The 19,683-nt window shown below is 40.4% G+C and overlaps 1 protein-coding gene across 2 annotated transcripts; it reads right to left on the reverse strand.

The window, feature by feature from the left end:
• Positions 1-477: 477 nt before the first annotated feature.
• Positions 478-18,949, reverse strand: UBE2G2 (ubiquitin conjugating enzyme E2 G2). 2 transcript variants are annotated; one of them, XM_081910626.1, is made up of 6 exons: positions 18,786-18,949; positions 15,162-15,197; positions 15,033-15,078; positions 6,765-6,883; positions 3,776-3,916; positions 478-2,520 (listed from the first exon to the last, which is right to left on the reverse strand). In XM_081910626.1, exons 1-6 carry the CDS (start codon positions 18,826-18,828, stop codon positions 2,408-2,410), a joined length of 498 nt encoding a protein of 165 aa, XP_081766752.1. In that variant the 5' UTR covers positions 18,829-18,949; the 3' UTR covers positions 478-2,407. The 2 variants fall into 2 exon arrangements, with proteins under 2 accessions (XP_081766752.1, XP_081766753.1); XM_081910627.1 differs by lacking the exons at positions 15,033-15,078; positions 15,162-15,197 and having other exon boundaries at positions 18,786-18,876.
• Between the last annotated feature and the right edge of the window lie 734 nt (positions 18,950-19,683).

Consider the following 19,683-nt stretch of genomic DNA (forward strand, 5'->3'; position numbering starts at 1 on the left):
CCAGCACGACCAATGGTCAGAGATGAAGGGAACTGGAGTCCAACAATATCTGGAGAGCTAGAGGTTCCCCACCCCTGTGGTAGACAGTTAACCCCCCTGCCTGTAAACACTTGCCCATCAAATCCCAGATGAAACAGAAGATTGCTGAGGTTCATTCTTTACAAACTGGTATGTATCTGCCCTGCTATTTCTAGGTAAATGTGCTTCAGTAAGGGTGGGTCACACTTGGAGCAAAAAAATACACTTATGTCTCTTGCTGGTTCGAGCCCACCCAAGAATGATTGTGGGCAGCATTCCTGCATTGCAGGGGGTTGGACTAGATGACCTTGGGTGTCCCTTCCAACTCTACAATTCATTTTCTACAATCTGAAAGACCCCACATTCTCTCATCGTGGCATTGAATCCGAGGTAAATACACTCTGTTCCACATGTAGTACGTGTTAAAGTAGGACATTCCAAAAACAGTAGTACAAGTGATTTTGTACTTTAAGGAAAATATGCATTTATTTTCATTGACAATATTTGTGTCCAATATAAAACAATGTGTTTAAATACACTTGAATACTGTGTAAGAGCAGGACAGCTTTCCCATATGTAATCACCATTAAACATAGAGCACCTTCTTTCCATGCTGCTGTCTTGTTGGACTCGTCCAGCTAAATTACAACTTGTAGAATAAATAAACACCTTCCGTTTGCCATGAAAACCACCACTTGTAGATGTTGTTTTGGAAAAATACTACTACTTCCACCCTCCCCATATCCATGCCCATCTCTTTCTCAAAACCCTTTAAAGTAGAAAGGTCTTCTAATTCAGGAAGAACTCCCACAGAAAATCACTTTCGTAAGGTCAGGGCTTTATGCTGCTAAAAAAATGCCTAGATTCAGCTTCTGCTGCGGATCAATCAAATTATGAGAGCTATTTTCCCTGGAAATTAAGCCACTGTAAAAAAAATATATGAAATTGAATTTCAATGCATGAAATTTCAGAGAATGATAATCCCTCTCAATCAGAAATTGATTAAATTGTAAACAGTATAAAAGTAATTAAAATGCAAGCTTAAGCAAGAGATATTAATAGTATTTCTTGCCATGTAACTTTAAATTTGGCATTCTAAAGTAGTACAGATGTAGTAAGAATTGGTTGTCAACTGCTATATAACCTGGCTTTGAAATACACATCAAGAACCTGTTTACTGCTCAGTTGTTCCCAGCCAGTAAGAAAGTAAAGCAATAACTTTTATTCTCCTGGTACTAGACTAAGAAACTAGATGTCTAGTACTACTTAGTCTAGTGTTTCCAAGATAAAGATTCCCTCCCACAGCACACTCAGGAAAATAAAAGAGTAACTGAAGTTGAATACCATCAAGTCCTGCTAATCCAAATAATATTCACACTTGATTTTGTTCTCCAGATTTCTATTAGGAATACAGTTTTGGTGACATTAGATTCAAGACAGATTCTTTGTATTAGGTTTAAGTGCTGTCAGCTGAGGACTGAAGATTAACTTTGGAAAGACTGCTCTGCTGCAATACAAGGTATATCTCTTATGAGTAGAGATAGCTGTTAAAGAAAACCAATACATTTTAGAAATGAGGATTATTTATGAAACTTTCTGGAGTTGTACCAAGTTCAAATAATGTCTCAAGAGGAACTCAGTAGTGCTTGAAGGCTTTCAAAAGTAGCAACATGAAGGCTTACATTTGGGAAGGTTAACTGCTGTACCTGGAAGCAAGACACTGATTACACTGGCCACTTCTTCTCTGATTTACCTCAATTAGATACAATAATTCACTTGCTCTCAAAATACTCTTGCCCAGCAGCTTAACTATGTCCTCATTTGACTTCAGGTGCGGTTGCTTTGTGGTCTTAAGGAGGAGAGAATCTGAGGCCTTCAAAAGTTACATCCAGTTATGAAGTAAGACATCCTTAGAACAGCATTTCTCCATTTCCAGACAAGGGAGTCCAATGGTGTTTCAGCAGCTTTCCGTGGTTCTGGGCAGTTATTAATTCATAGATCTTCTCAACCCCATTACCAGAAAGTGCACAGTACTGCACTGAAAAGGGTTAGGAAAATATAAATATAACTGAAGAGACACAGACGCTATGCAATGCTCCCATGCTTTCACTAGTGCAAAGAAACCACAGCACTATGCAACTTTTCTCCTATGACTAAATCCACTTGTATTGCAGCTACTTATATGTCTAATGTGGAGGGAGATCCCTCGCCCTCAGAAGAGTAAAGAAAAAGGGAAGAGAGGGGGGAGAGAGGATGTGTGTGTTATTAAGACATCCAGTCAACAATTTTGGAAGATTTGCTTTTTCCTATCAACACAGAGTACTGCCATCTGTCTGTCTGATAAAAGATCAAATACTATGATTGTCAAATGTCTGTTCCTTCCTTTTTTTTAAAGCCCAAGTGATTTCTGGACTATTTGCTTGGCTATTTTGTTAAACTGCTCTCTGTCTTCCCGCCACATTTTAGAAGCATCCACGTTGGCTCCACTCTCATCATTCGGTTCTGAAAAAGGGAAATAAAAGAAAAATTGGCTTTAGCATTACATATGAATGCACCCTAAGACTCTGACTGGTCCTCTGCCTCTTCAGTTTCATCCCCTACTGCTTCCAAGGATTGCTGGCACCCTAGACCACCTTGCAGAACTGCAAGATACACAATGTACTGGACTCTATACATGGATTACGGACCCAACCAATATTTTAATGGGGCTACTAAGTATTTACACTATACCACAACTGCACGTGCACAGTGTTAAAGAAAGGGAGTCGCAGAATTTGAGGCATCAACAGCCACAGAAAACTGCCGGTACATATCGGGACTGAAAACAACTCCAGGATTGTAGGTTAGGTGGTGAAGCTGGCTAACTGAACAATTTAGTTTGGCAACCCACATTTGACGGTCCGAGCTATTCCATCTTCATTTAAATTGGACCTATAAGTTTGATTTTGAATTGGTATTTGGTTGTTGTTAAATTTGTAGCTGTTTCGACAGCAAATTAGTAGAATGGTGGTTTCTTAATTAAAGCAAATCTCACAATTCCTTGAGATTTATTTAAGCCAAAGTTTATGTGCATAAGCACATACTATTCATGTCCGCAGGGGCTTACAGAAATAAGACCTCAAATAATGACTATTTCAATGCCAGAATGAGTAGTATTCTTCACCCTTGTCATCTGAACATACTGCAGTTCATCAGCTTGCCTTGCACTTTGCCACAGAGGGAGAGTAACAACTTTCTTCTATTTAGGTAAACAATGAACTATCTGAACATAGGATTTTCAACTCATCCTAAGGAGCCCTTGCTGGATCAGGCCGAAGGCCCATCTAGTCCAGCACTCTGTTCTTGCATGAAGATCCTGAGCACAACAGCTGCAAATCCCAGATACTGGCATTCAGAGGCATATTGTCTTTAACAGTGTAGGTACAACATAGTCATTGTGGCTAGTAGCCAGTGACAGCCTTATTCTCCAGTCTTCAAAAGTAGCAACATAAAGGCTTACATTTGGGAAGGTGGACTGCTTTACCTGGAAGCAAGACATTGATTAAATTGGTCACTTCTTCTCTTCGTAGACACAATTTATCTTAAAGAAAAGCCAATGCCAAATCTAAGGGAACAGTAGACTACATAAAAAAGAACCATAGCTAAACAGCTTGTAAGGTGGCTGCTGAAACTCTTGTTATTTTAGCAGCCTGTTAATTGGTTGCTGCTTGAACAGCTTTCCTAGCTTAGTGTTTGGAGATGAACTGCTGTTTCATACCTGCCAGCATGCTGACCACTGACAAGAGGATCTTCTCCACGCTCTGTACTGGGCTCCATCGTTCTGCGCTGCTCTCATAGCCCATGGGATCATCCCCAGGAGCATGAAGAATTGAAATACAAACTCTCCCATCTGGATAAACTGTGGAGAAGAAAAGTATTTTGTTCTTTAGCCTCCTCTACACAACAGTCATTTAAGAAAAACAGAAAGAAAGTGGAAGAATCTAGGAGGCAACAGTATACTTTTTGCAACTACAGAGCTAATGTTTTTAAAACACACATATTTCTAGATAAAAAGGAGGGGTCAATAGATCAATTTCTGAGGGATTCCAAATTCTCCAGTGTAATATGTTTCCCCACATGCTTTCTGTCCAAACACTGTCCATCGTTTATGCATTTTAGGCTACAATCCTAATCCTTTTACCTGGGAATAAATATCACATAACACAATAGAATTTACTTAGGTGTGCATAGGATTACACTGACATTAGTTCTTATTTTAAGGTGTCTTAAAATAGAAGGACAAGTTCCCCCTCCCCAAAATACTCCCCTAACAAGTACGTCTACAGCCTAAAAGATGCTAGATTTTTAAAGTCAAGAAACCTTTGGTGCACTTTTAACATTCTGCCTTGCCCTAGTGTTTTGTGCCATTTTACTGTTTTTCACTTTGAATGAGATGGAGAAAGACCATGCTATAAATATAAATTGATATTGCTCTTCTAACCAACTGACTGGGAGAGAGATCTGGCTCTTCACTTTTATTTTCTCTCTCATGCCCCCCAGAGTTGTTCTTCCATTTGTCCAGCTACTCTCCACCCAAAATAACAGCAGAGTGAAACGGGTGGTAGAAAGCTGCCAGGCAGATTTTCAAATCTCCCCTTCAGCCAATTTCTGTGCAAGTTTGAAACTTGTTAAGTGCTATATATAGGTTACTGTGTTTACTCCCTCATTACAGCCTTAGGGTAGGGAATGGTTGTTGTTGGTCTATCCATAGCTGAGGGAAAGGGAGAGAAGACTTTGATGGATCTCTATTTTGTAGAGGAGGAACATGAATAGAAGAGGCAAAGATGATATGCTTTGAAAGGCCCAATAGTCAAATTTAGGGGAAATAATACATGAAAAGAGAGTTAATCACACAGAGTTGAATTCAACATCATGCTAATACAATTGTTCTGTAAGTGCAAGCATTTCTGCTTGCCAGATGGAACCATCTCCCCTCTTGTGCCCTGCTGCTGCTGCTTCTTTCTTCTTCTTTGGTGATCACTCGCAGCCGAGTAAGATTGTCTTCCATGAACATGGTCTTAAGAGTGAGTCCATAAGTGACTGTGGAGGCCAATTCTGGATCCACATGTCCTTCTGCAGTGAGGACATAGGTTTCCGGGCAGGAGTTGATCAAGGTGAGGGTTTGCCAAATGTACCTTTCTCTTAGCACGTTTCTCCCTTTCGTCCTGAGTTTAAAGTCTTCAAAGTCCATGACACTTTTAGTAAAGGCTGTTCTCCAATTGGAGCACTTGCAGGCCAGTGTCTCTCAATTGTCGGTGTTTATACTACATTTTTAAAGATTTGCCTTGAGAGAGTCTTTAAACTTCTTTTGTTGACCACCGGCATTATGCTTTCCATTTTTTAAGAGTAGTTGCTTTGGAAGACAAAAATCAGGCATCTGAACAACATGACAAGTCCAATGAAGTTGATGTTAAAGAATCACTGCTTTGACACTGGTGATCTTTGTTTCTTCCAGTACACTGGCATTAGTTCACCTGTCCCCCCAAGTGATATGTAAAAAATTTCAGAGAGAACCTTTGATGGAATCTTTCGAAGAGTGGCAATGGCCTTTACAAGTGGTCCATGTTTCACAAGCATACAGTAAGATTGGTAGTACAATAGTTTTGTAAACAAGCATTTTGGTTTCCCTGCTAACGTCCCGGTCCTCAAACACTCTGTGCTTCAATCCGGAGAAAGCTGCACTCGCAGAGCTCAGGCGATGCTGGATTTCAGTATCAATGTCAGCCCTTGTGGAAAGATAGCTGCCCAGGTAAGAGAACTGATCGACATTTTCCAACATTACACTGTTAACTCATGTTCTGCAGAGCTGATTTAGGAGGTGGAGGGGGGCAAAAAGCCCCATTGCACTAGTGGGACTCATTGCACAGATTCCCACCAGAACAACTATTTAATTGAATCTGGTCCATGCTTTTGGTGGGCATCATTGTTCTTCTTCTCCAATTGCTACTTCATGGTACCTATCAATCTGCCTATAATGCTCCTAGAGAAGTATCCAGCTCTCCTGGTATTAAAGACATGGAATTCAGAAAGGAGGTCTCAACCCTCTGATTTTTTCTTTTAAGACAATGGGAATTATGCAGAGGTCAACTAGTTACTGTTATCAGTTGGGAAAACAAAGACAAAATATCACCAGAAATGGAGCTACTGATGAACTAAATCAATCGGTAAATCTATATGTCAAGTATTTGTAATCTCAGGCTGTAATTCAAACCTCTCCTCTCCCCTACCAACAGGACTTTATGGACACCAGGTGGATAGGGCAGAAGTTTAGATGGGGAAGCAAGGTTGCTGATCCTATCATGTGATGGCAGTGAGACCAGCATGGGTTCCATCAGATCCCAGGCTAGCTCAGCCCTTCTATCTCCTCTTCTATTTCAGGTCATTTTACATTATGAAATTACTGACATTAAGGGTAAATGGTATACAGAAGATCACATCTTGTACTTTGCTTTATTTTGTACCACAATTCAAAGTGGCTTACGAGTAAAACATAGTTAAAAGGTGTTAACCAGTGACTAAGTACATAGTTCTCTAATTGTGTAATAATCAACAACAACAAAAATCAAAGGGTAGGTCCAGATAATATGTAGCTCCTGCTGAAGATAGCCGGTGTTTTAAGGGTCCATTAAGCTTTTTCTAGATAGCTGGACTTGATGACATTCTTTACCAATGTAGAAACCATCAAGGCACCTATTGGTAGAACTTACTGTTGGGATGAAACATCTCACATGTGAACCTCATCTTTGGAGGACTTAAAGGATAATCAAGAGGAAAACTCAGAATAGCAGGGAAAACGCCATACTCAAAGCATGTGTCTTCTGGGCCCCTGAAACAAAAGAAACATTACATCTATGCAGCATGGAAACAGTTGGCACCACTTTCAAACTAGTTCCAAAATATTAGTTACTAAAAATGAAAGTTGATGGTAATCAAGTATTTCAGCAGCACAAGGAAGTCTCTAGATTAGTAGATACATGCAATTATAACATGGAAGTAGTTTCCAGACTGTATGAATTGAATAACTATAAACTATTTAGGAGAGTATTCTCCATTTCAAACAGATCAATCTTCAAGAGGATATCCAAGATGTAATCCAGTAGAGATTTGGCAAGCATCCTTGCTGCTAACTTTCACGGAGCTCTTGAATATCTTTTATGCTGACAGACCCATTCAGTTGTTTAGATTTTGCCAAAATGAGTGAGTCAGTTTTACGATTATTGCATGTTGTTTTTATGTGTATATATTGTAGTACACCACCTGGCTATTTTATGAGTGGATAGTTTATATATATTTTCCTAAACATAAATAAGTTGATGATAAACTATAATTGATGTTGTAGTCATAGTGCTTTGATGTAGTTGTACATTTGGCACTGCCATAGATGACTTACTGAGTCAGCAATCATACTCAAGAACCAAGGCTAAAGAAGCAGGGGAAGTCTGTGCTGAGGGATCGCCACCACTTGCTTCCTCCACAATGGACAGTTAACTAATGGCAGTTTAACAGTCATACATATTTGGAATCATTAAATGACCCCAGGAGGATAACTTGCATCACTTTGTATGCTATGGCAGTAGAGAAGTGGATCCAGCTAGTGGGCCAGATGGAGGAGACTCTTGAGAGTCTGCAAGAAGATCAAACCTATCCATTCTGAAGGAAATCAGCCCTGAGTGCTCCCTGGAAGGACAGATCCTGAAGCTGAGGCTCCAATACTTTGGCCACCTCATAAGAAGAGAAGACTCCCTGGAAAAGACCCTGACGTTGGGAAAGATTGAGGGGACAAGAAGAGGAGGACGACTGAGGACGAGATGGTTGGACAGTGTTCTCGAAGCTACAAACATGAGTTTGACCAAACTGCAGGAGGCAGTGGAAGACAGGAGTGCCTGGCGTGCTCTGGTCCATGGGGTCACGAAGAGTTGGACACGACTGAACGACTAAACAACAAGCGGGTCAGATCCTGAGTTCCTCCATTCTCAAGGCCTGCCCACATGACATTACCAAGAGCCATTTTTTTCCTTTGTACTATGGCAAGCCACACTAGGAAGAAAAATCTGAAGTTTATCCAAGTGGGGTTTGAAGTTACCACCAATCAGCTGATCAGCAGTAATGGCAAGCCCTATTTGGCTGGGCTTACATTTTTCCTTCTAATGCAGCATCCAACTGTACATGGAGAGCAGCATCTCCACCTGCCCCTCACCTGACTTCATATATAATTTGTGATTTAAAATAGCCTTAGTTTAAATCACTCCACCTGTTGGGGTCTTTATATACATAAGCTGTATACAGTTGTACTCCTGTTACTATAAATATGAAATAGGATTAACTCTCAGTTATTATTGTGTTTTGTTTTGTTTTAAAGTTGTGACATCCAATATTGGAGGTCTGATTCCTAATACCAGGTTAAGAAAGTGATTTTTTTGGCAGCAGGGGTCGAGTGCTAAGTTATTCTCAACTTTCACTGCAAAAGGAGAGAATCAGAAACCCTGTTTTCTCACCTAATAGTAAGGATACAGCTTTTCTGACACACTATTCTTACACTTATGCTTTTGCAACCAAGTGATCAGGCCCAGATTAGGCTCAATGCTATCGCATGACATAGAGCAGCAAGCTCAGTTTCCAATGGATCATGGGCTGCCTCAGCCCTTCTCCCTCCTTAGAAAAGACCCATCTGGGGGCTTCCTGCTGGTCTCTGCAAGAGGCCATCAGAGACATCTCTGTCCAATCCACACAGCCCTACACTCGTCTACTTGCCATTCTACAACTGGTGATTTGTCATAGGTAATTAACAGCATGCGAGCTTCCATGCTGGATGGTAACCACTTCTACAGAAGCTGCTTCAGCATGGGCCACTATAGGTACTAAACTGGTCCTGTCTCTCCCAACACCTTGCTTGGAAACCACAGGTGACAAGAAATTCCATGTAAGTGAGTGAGTGGGCTGGCAAAGGAGGGACAGGTCTCTTTAGCTGTTCTCAGCCTGTTTGTTAATTTTCTGAGCTTGTCATAGAAGACAAGAAGCTTGTCCCTCAACTCCATATGTTAACTGCCAGCCCAATTTGTGGAAAGCACATTTACCCTACTTTCTGTGCCACTTAAACAAAATATTAGACAAGTAACTTTGGTGAGCTTATTTACAAGGCTATACTACACAGTGAAACCCAATGTGTACTGAAAAATTCATGCTGTTTTTTTAGAAGGAAGCCTTGATTATAAAGAGTTAACTTGTTCACATCCTCTCTAACCTAAAACAAGAAGCTGAAAGGGAGAGAAATCAAAGCTTGCACATTAAATTACTAGGAAGGTCACAACACTGCTTAATTACCAGGGTGTGTTTATTCAATTATGCTCAATCTGTCTCCAAGGCATGTTCCAGATTTTAGTGCCTGCACGTTAAGAGATATAGCCTACAGGTGCTTGATCTTGCTACTTTGAAGACACTATTATAATGCATGGACAAAAGTGTCAGAAACTGCCATTTGCAAGGCATTGTATAACCAGTGTTTATTATTTCTATAATGGTCTGATGGAAAGATGTGCATGTTAGATTTAAACACAACAACTCAAGTAATAAAAGCAACTTCAGGATACGCAATTAGGATGTGCATGCTGGCCAGACTTCAGACTTTGAAGGTAAGTATACCCAAGGTGCACACCCAGATTATAAATGGGGTTACATACACACCAAGCACTGACCATAATTTTTGGCAAGCTAAATCATTCAAAGTAGAAACTTCCACCTGTATGCCCATAGCTTTTCTAGACAGTAATGAACATATGTTTTTGAGCACTGCTCAACAACAACAACAACAACAACAAACATAGGGCTGAATTTCAGAATTAGAGTCCTCATAAGTAGTAAGTATTAGAAGTAGGAGTTTCAACCTTTGCTGCCTCTCTATTGTTATTTTATTTCCTTCCTACAAATGCACAACCTGTGCCTCTCATTTTTTTCTCAGTGTCACTTCTAGCATATTTCTTCTTGGGTCTAAACAGCTTCTCCTCCTCTAGAAAACAAAAATACCCCCTCCTTTTTTTTCTTCAACAATCACCTTGGCAAAAAAAATCTTGGAGCCATCATAGTCTAGCCAAGTAGAACTTCACTATTACGCGTTTCTCCTTCCAAAAACAGAACAGGTTCTTCTTTCCAATCTGTTCACCTAATATAGCTTAAGTGCATTGAGCAGAACCCCTTGGAGGGCCTTATTTCACCCTTTAATTTCTGTGCTCTTGTCGAAGACCACCCAGATAGTTTCATGCCTGAGCAAGGATTTGATGCTGGTTCTCACATTCAGATCCAACACTCAAGCAACAAGACTATACTAACTCTATCACTCTACTCACTTGTGATTCCTGGACTGGGATGGCCTTGCAACACTATTATATGCTCTGAGCACTCCTGAACAAAGTTTATAGGCTATTTTGACAAGTGCTATGTTTAGATGTTTTATTTTAGAAGAACCTTTATTTGCTTACAAGAACAGTGTTTTTTGATCCTCAATCACCTGAAGTTTCCTCTATGCTTCCCTTGGTACACAGTGTGTATCTGAAGAAGTGTGCATGCACATGAAAGCTCATACCAAGAACTGACTTAGTTGGTCTTTAAGGTGCTACTGGAAGGAATTTTTTTTGTTTTGACTATGGCAGACCAACACGGCTACCTATCTGTAACAGGGTATAATAGTGAAATTAAATAAGGCTGTGCCAGTTATTTCACTATTTCTATGTGCGTGTAGCAGAAAATATTATTTCAGCTTCCCAGGTGCTGGGAGCAAGTTCTAAGTTAGAACTTTTCCAGTACTCTGACTCCATATTAGGTAGCACAGAACTATCAAAGCAACATTCTGAACCAACATTCCCCACATGGAAATTGCCTCTGTCACCATAGTAGGGAGAAATGATATAGCTTCCACCATAAAAGCAAAATACATGCTTAATGTCTCCTATTATGGCATTGTAGGATGCAATTAGGTATTTTTTTTAAAAAAAAAAATATCATTTGCATATTTAGACTGGAACCAAATGGATGTTTTTTGGTCCTAGAATAACAAATTATTTTTCTGGGCAGTTGATCTTTCTGGATCAAAGTTGATCATTACCTTTTATTTGTAAGGCAACTACCATTTCCCAATCTAAGCTATTTCTTTGATATTAAACAAGAAAAGCTACTCACTTCTGGGAGAAGAGAAATAGCATGCCTCCTTTCTTTGTCTAGCATTATGGGAACTAGCAGGAACATACCAATACTTTAAATCCAACTCTTCATGACCCCATGGACCAGAGCACTACATTACAAATAAGCATTACAAATAAGTAGTAGTAATAAAAACAAAAACCTTGGATCAGCCATTAGACACACAACTTTCAGACACCTAGATCTATAGCACATCATAAATTCACTACTTAATGATAAACTTGTACAGAAAAGTTATTCCTAATCTAAGCATGGTTCCCACTAGGCTTCCTTGCTACATTTTAAATGTGATAATAAATAAGTCTAGGTAGTTTTACTGCTACAATTTCTAAGGGGTTAAACATTAATACTTCCTCCACCCTACCCCCATAAACTTTGAAATAGCGACACTGAGCAAGTATTCACTTGTTACAGACTGTATATCACTCTTCCAGCTCTCAGTATGTAATGGTTGCTGATAATTAGGTGCAATACAGTAATATAAACTATAGTGCAGAAAAGTACAAACAGAAAGATCAAGGGGCTGATGCAACTTCCCTATGAGGAAAGGTTACAACGTATGGGGCTTTTTAGTTTATAAAAAGGTGAATGGGGGGACGACCTGATGGAACTGTATAAAATGATGCCTGGGTGGTGAGAGATTTTTTCTTCCTCTCCCATAATTCTAGAAGCCAGAGTCATTCAATGAAGCTGAATGTTGGAAAATTCAAGAGTGACAAAAGGAAGTACAGTGGTACCTCGGAAGTCGAACGAAATCCGTTCCGGAAGTCCGTTTGACTTCCAAAACGTTTGGAAACCAAGGCATGGTTTCCGATTGGCTGCAGGAAGCTCCTGCAACCAATTGGAAGCCGTGTTGGATGTTCGGGTTCCAAAGAACATTCACAAACTGGAACCCTTACTTCCGGGTTTGCGGCGTTCGGGAGCCAAAACGTTTGACTCGCAAGGCATTCAAGATTCAAGGTACGACTGTAGTTCTTCACACAACACATAGTTAAACTATTGAATTCGCAACAAGATGTAGTGATGACCACCAATATGATTGGCTTTAAAGAGCGGATAGACAAATTCAATATGCTTCTAAATACCCATTGCTGGGAGTCCTGAGGAGTCTCGTGTATTGCTTATGGTTTTCCCATAGGCTTCTGGTTAACAGAGTGCTGGACTTGAGGGGGTCCTAGCAGGGCTCTTATTTCTTAAAACACCATTCACATGTAGCTCAAGATATAAGAAAAACTTGGAAGTTTTTAAAAGTTAGTGGTGTCTTGATTTTTCAGTGACGCATGACATAAAAATATTATGACAAACAGCCATAAATTTACATGTATCTTAGAACATAAGCAAAAACATTATAACAGTAACATACAATTACAGAAAATAAAAGGGTAGAAAACCTTCACATAAACATATGGAACAAAAGAACAAACACTTAATGGGAGGTCAGTTAATGCTATAATAATTGTTTTTAAGCACATTTTTTTCCAATTTTTATGAAAGCAGCTGCAATCCTTGCTCCCAAAATCTTACAATGCACAAAGGGGAATTCCACAATGAAGTAAACATTTACACTAAACTGAAATATAATTACATTTCTAGACAGCTTTTTGAAATATTGGCTTAAATTTGTACTTGTTATTTTTAAGAGCAGCCTTTAGGCTAGCCAAGTTCTAACAATGAATACTTTTGTATCATTTTAGTGGGGTAAACTGTTGTGATAATGAGCACTAACAGTTTTCAAATGCCATCCGTTTTGAAGTTAATAAAGCTAAGTGAGAATAGCCTGATAAGAGAGAGAAAATACATTAATCTCACATATCAAGTTAATTGATTTACGCAACACAGCACTCACACGGTATGAAGCTGGAAGTCTTTATGTATTCCCATTATCTAACACTGCCTATTTGCACTTTTGATGTGACAAGATCAAAGGTGAGCATTTATTTGCTTTAGAAATTGTGCACAAGATCTCAGAACTTGTTTTCAGGCCCTAAAAACAAGCATGGTTTTACCAAAGTGGACATACTACTGGCCATGAGATGGACACAGCAAAACTAAATAAAGATTTTTTTTGCTAAAATCATTGGGTCTTGTTCCACGTAAATGTATTAGGATAAGATGCCAACCAGTGTTTCTTTTCAGCTTTAGCCACACTGAAAATACTCAATTTATAATGTTTCAGCAATACTAGTTTTCATCATGAAATGGAAGGCTTGGTATTTCTGGTATGTTTGAATAGCAGTCATTCTCATCACCCTTCTAATCTCACTCCTGAAACTTCAGACTCTACACTTTGATATTCAATCTACATACAGTTATTTTTCAGAACTCATGAAAGTACAGCTCTGTAGTTCTTCCAAACTGAGCCTTTAATACAGAGGACCAAAGTAAATGAACAAAGATGCCTCATTATTATTAGCTTAATCTTTACTGGTGCCACTCATAAATTAGGCACTCTCATTATCAGTGCAGCCCTTGATTACACCTCCACCACAGTGGGAAGGGAAGATGCTGATACACAAATTCCTTGAAAAAATGTACTCTTTCCATGTGTACATGTGTGTTACAAGGCAGAAAATAACATTTGGTATTTAAGAACTACAAAAAAATGATCCTGCTGTATACTGGCCACACTTCCTTCCAAAGCACTGGCTTATTATAATCCAAAGTTTATTTTCTTGCAGTTTGACTAGTAGCCTGATGCACAAAATTAAGCGTGTGTTTCTCTATTCTACCAGCTATGGCCACACAATCAAAACTTGCAGCGAACTTGTAACAGTTAGCTTGCTACCTTAACACCCGCCTTTCTCATTAGAAAAAGCCTCCCAGATCAATGGTATACAGGCTATTTTAATTTCTTCCAGTGTGTCTTAATGCATACTGTACTGCTACAATTTTCCAGAGCTATGATCCTATCTGAAATTTTATATAGCACATTGCCAAAAAAGAAAGAGTGCACTTCAGAAGAGGAAAACCAGACTTCAGAGAATTACCAGATCTTGAGACTTGTGTCATATTGTTTGTGTTCCCATTGTCTGTACTCTTCATTTCTGAAACATTTTTAGACATTCCCTGACAGTGGCAAGTTGAGCCATCTGGAAACTTCACAAGACAAACCCCAAAAGTTGGGGCTATGGTAAAGAAAGCCCAAGCCTTTCCAACAGCCAAGGTCCCCTTTGAGTGAAAATGGGATGCACAAACCCTCGTTAAGATAAACGTGGAAAATAACTCCCCTAAGGTTGGCTAGACCTCAACAATTTCACTGCCTGTTTCATCTCAATTGAAAAAAGAAAAAAAAAAGATCTCGTAGGTGAGAGCACAATGCTGAAAAGTCTCTCTTGTACCTACGTGGTACAAACTGGGTGAAATTCAAGACACTAACACTATTTCTCTTCTTCATTATCTTAGTCTGTCCCAGAAGGTGTGGTGGAATGCAAAACCCTTAAGTTCTTTCTGTACTAAAGGCCACATATGAATTCAACAAAAAGGAGAAGCCTGCTTGGTTGGCAAACATTGCTTTTTGTTTCATTTAAGACAAGAAAACAAGATTATTATTGAACTCGACAACTTGCCCTCTTTGCAAGTTGGCAAAGCTTTTATCTTTTCAGAACGTATTAAGAAGACTTGTGCTGGCAGGTGGATAAATGCAACCTGAACTGTTTCAGGGGAATCCCTAAACTTGATACTCCATTTATTAAAAGATGCACATAGGATTACTTTTTGTTCTCTGAGGTCCACCAGCAAAATGTATGTAGAAATAATTTTAAAAGAATAATAGCTTATAAACTTACATTATCAAAGCTTCCCATTCAAAGAAATTTTCTTCATTCATAGGCCCTATTTAAAGACAAAATGTATTATTTTATTTAAAGTTTTCTAATGTCAAGGTATACAGATATAAAGTAAATAGGATTCCTTACCAGCTACTATGCCTTCTGGTGGATTCAAGGTCAACTCTAAAATTAAGAATAAATATTTTAAAGTATTTTTCCTCGTTTCATTAATTAATACCACAAAAACAATCTATATGGCCACAATAATTTCTGACAGCAATAACAGATAACTCAACACAGGGAAATGATTTAGAACAAGAGTAAACTTTATATCCTGCTATTTTGTTTGTTTGCTTGCTTGCTTGTTTGGGTAAGCACACTCACAAGGGAATAAGCCTCATCAAATACAACTGGACTTACTTCCAAGTAAACATGCATTATCAGTATTCATGGAAACCCAGTTCTCTCTTTAAAATGTTCACCCTCCACCATTGGAAGCAGTATGCCTCTGAATACCAGTTGCTGGAAACCACTGTTGCTGTCAGGCTTGGGTCCTGCTTGCATGCTTCCTAGATGCATCTGGTTGACTACTCTGAGAACAGGATACAGGACTGCGATGGCTGCCAATTAGTTTGTGGGCCCAATTCAAAGTGCTGGTTGTGACTTATAAAGCCTTAAATTGCTCAGGACTGCAAGAACCACCTCTCTCCATACCTGGACCCTGTGATCATCATAAGAGGCCCTTCTTCACATGCCTCCTCCACAAGAGATCCAGATGTGGCAACACAAGAATGGACCTTTTCTGCAGTGGCTCCCCAAGGAGGTTTGGCTGGCACCTTCATTATACGTTTAGGCACCAGGCGAAAATGTTCCTCTTTAAATAGGTCATTGACTGATTAGCATCTTATACCCTTTTAAATGTGTTTGGGGGAGGGGGTTATTAGTTTTTTGGGGGTGTTGTTTTTATTAGTTGTTTTATGTTTTTATCTTGCATTTTTATGTTGTGAACTGCCCTGAGATCCATGGATGAAGGGCAGTATACAAATTTAAAAAATAAAAAATAAATAGATGGGCCACTGGTCTGATCCAGCAGGCCTTTCTTATATTCTTAAATCTAGTTCTCACTGCCACAGAGATGACTTGTTTTATATATAAAGCAAGCTTGCATTCTATCATTTATATTGAGGCATGCAAAAGTATGTATATGAATACAGTCAGCAAGCAATAAGCATGCGATCTTACAGCTATTCAAGTTTTTATTTATTTTAGCAGATGGAATCTATTAGGCTTCCTGGTTCCTAAACTGGAAAGAATTCCACATCATGTTCTATCAGTGCAAGCATTTCTGCTTGCCTGGTGGAACGATTTCCTCTCTCCTCCCCCATGCTCTGCTCTTGGGAGTTCTACTGACCACCCCTACAAGCCAATTTGGGGGGCTGTGTGCAGGGCACCTTGGGGCTGACAGGGGCAAAAGCGCTGTTGTGCTAGCAGAGCCAGTTAGCTGAATCTGACCCACAGTGTTCATTAACAAATGCAGACTCCAGCATTCCAAAACCTAGGACCCTGCAGAGGTGTTTTGGACTGCAACTCACATTAGCCACAGGATGAGGAAGGCTGGCATATTCTTACCACTTTTCTAGTTGTTTACAACAATAAGATCTAGAATGTGAGATGAGGGCAGGAGAAGAGGACAGGAGAAGTCGAGTGAAAAGAGGAGTTATTGCTCTCTCTAGTGGAGAAGATGCAAATATCAGCATCAAATGATTGTTTTAAAAAAAGGGGTTCTCAAACTCCCCCCACCATGGACTACTTGAAGATTGCTGAGGGTCTTGGCAGACTACTTAATGATTTTTCTGCCTATGGAAGCAATTAACATGTGCTCTGGTAGATGTTGTATGATTTTTTAATTGTATTTTTGTTGTTCCCTTTATTTCATATCTGTTTTATTATCTTTACTCCATAGAATTCAAACTGTAATGCAATAAAATGTAAAACATAACAAAATCTATTAAAATACAATTAAAAATCATAGAATCATATGAATATTTAATAGTTTTTTTCCAGGAAAAATGAATTTCAGTTGCAAATTACCCTAACTTGCATTGGAAAGCTAACTGATGCCCTAGAGAGTGGTCTTATTTAGCACATTTATTTTACTTGTATTTAGTAAACAAAGCTAAGAAAATGTATTGAAAAGTCCACCTTGCTTAATACTGTACTGCTTTAGCAATTGGCCTCTATTCGCTGTTACTGTTAAACTTATGAAACAGAAAAATTTCGGTGGAAAATAAAGCACTGGAGAAATTTCCACCCCACATAAGTGAGCCATGTATTTGTTAATTTTTGTGTTTATATACTACCATTCAGAGTTAAACACATGAAAGTAGCTTTACCTTTATACCTAATGATATAAATTTGACAAGACTGCTATATTAACAGGATTTTTTCCCTAAGTCCAGCGCTTTCCCATAGGCTCTGCTGCAAGAAACACAAGAAACTGCCTTATGCAGAGTAAGATCATTGATCTATTTAGCTCAATACTATTGAGCTCAATACTCAATGAGCAGCATCTTTCCAGAACTTAGAGCTGGAACCTCTTTTAGTCCTACCTGGAAATGCCACGCACCTGGGGCAAATGTCAAACACTGGGATGCATAGCTGACTGCAGCAACCGTAGCTGACAGCCCTGTTAAGGGTTTCTCATGATTAGCTAATATGGCACTAGGTTTGTCTACTGTAGACTTCCTAAGCAGTCTATATGAAAAATATTACCTTCTTTTTGGCATCATCATTCCAAGTTCTCTTACACACTGGTAACTGAATGACCAAACAAAACGCCTTCCACACAGCAAAAACTAACTCTTGTATTTCTGTTCAGGTTCTTAAATAGAACAGCACAGCAGAACCCTCTGTTTGGTGCTGCCTAATTCAGACACAAAAGAGAAGCAAGAGCTGAAGTCTTGGCTACGTTGCTAACACTTCAGGCAGTAGCGCTTATTACAATATGCCATTATGAAAATTTTGTTTTGTTTTTCAAATATAAACCACCGAAGGGACTTAGGAAATTGATATACCGCCTAAAGAAAACACCCCACACCTTTTGCACATAAAAAAAACATGTCAAGAAGAATACTACTATATAGAGTGAACCAAGGCTTGGAGAACCTGTGGCCCTTTGGACAATGTTGGACTACAATTCATAGCTGTCAACGTTTCCCTTTTTTTAAGGGAAATTCCCTCATTCCGAATAGGATTCCTCGCAAGAAAAGGGGAAAGTTGACAGCTATGCTACAATTCCCATTGACTATACTGGGCGGGCCTGATGGCACTGGAGTCCCAATTACTTCTGGAGGGCCGCAGGCTCCCCACCCCTGAAGAGAAACTCTTCTCTCTCGACGCACCAGATTTCCACATACAGGGGACTGATGTGGGGGCTTAGGGGCAGTTCAGTCTCCGAAAGCCAAAGCCAATTTCACGGCCTCCGCTGGTGCGATCCAGCAAAAGGAGTTTCCCTTGCGCCTGGTGAATGTCTGCCCTGGCCCGGGGTGCCAGAGACTGGCGTGACTGGACGGAGGAGCTCGACGAGGAGTGAGGGGAGCAACGGCCAAGGGACTCGGAAGCATCGCTCCGAAGCCGGCCGGGACTGCCACCCCCCAGCCCCACCGCCACCCCCAGCAACGGAGTCCGGAGAAACGGCCGGTGCCGCCGCTTCCTGGCTCCCACCTCTCCCTCAGAGACCCCGGGGGCGCCTGCCCTCGCCTCCCCACTCACGTTTATACTCCGCCATCAGCCGCTTCAGCGCCGTGCCCGCCATAGCTCAGGCAGTGACGAGGGAGTCGGATCCGGCGCCAGCTGTTGCGCCTCGGGTCACCGGAACCATCCGAGGAGCCACTTCCGGTTGACCTTTACCATAGAGAGGCCGCTCCCGGAGGAGGCTCTTCGTTCTCTCCCTAGAGGTAGAAATAGGTAGAGGGAACCTCAAACGTTTTCCATCGACTTTTCCGGCTTTATTTCATTCCTCGCTTCGGAGGGGAGCAGGAATAATGGTAATCGGTAAAGAAAGCCCGCAGTTCTCCTTAGGCGACGTTGGGAAGCGGGCCTCACAACCCAAATCAGTATAGATTTTCTAGCTTGGTTGCCACTCGTGGGGAAATGTGGCCTCTTTTCAGGGTTTTTGGCCAAAGTACAACCCATCTGGTGTGCAAGTCAACGGACCAAACGGAGCACGAGGGCTTCTGCGTGCAAGTGGGCGCCGGATCTGACCTCGGAATGGAAGGAATCGTTTGTGTAGCCTGAGAGGTCGTGTTTTGCATAAGGTGATTTTGAAAGGAAAGCCAACCCAGTCTCGTTCCCTCCTCTGACAGCGAATTACGCTGAAGGGCTGTTAGAAGCCGCAATACTCCCATCTAAGACGTGGGCGATAGCAGCCCTGGGCTGCATTGCTACGAGCGATCGCCAAAGAAGATCTTGCTCAGCCTCAGTGCCAACCCCTACCTGCAGCGGGATGTGGAGTACATTACAGTACAGACAAAAAAAATAAAAATCTTCCAGTAGGACCTTAAAGACCAACTAAGTTTGTTGTTGGTATGAACTTTCGTGTGCATGCACACTTCCGTCTAAATCGTTCTCAACCATAGGGCACTCCTGTGTTTGCACTGGCGGAGCTATT

This window comes from Podarcis melisellensis, assembly GCF_964234715.1.
Source record: "Podarcis melisellensis genome assembly, chromosome: 5".
Taxonomy (NCBI): domain Eukaryota; kingdom Metazoa; phylum Chordata; class Lepidosauria; order Squamata; family Lacertidae; genus Podarcis; species Podarcis melisellensis.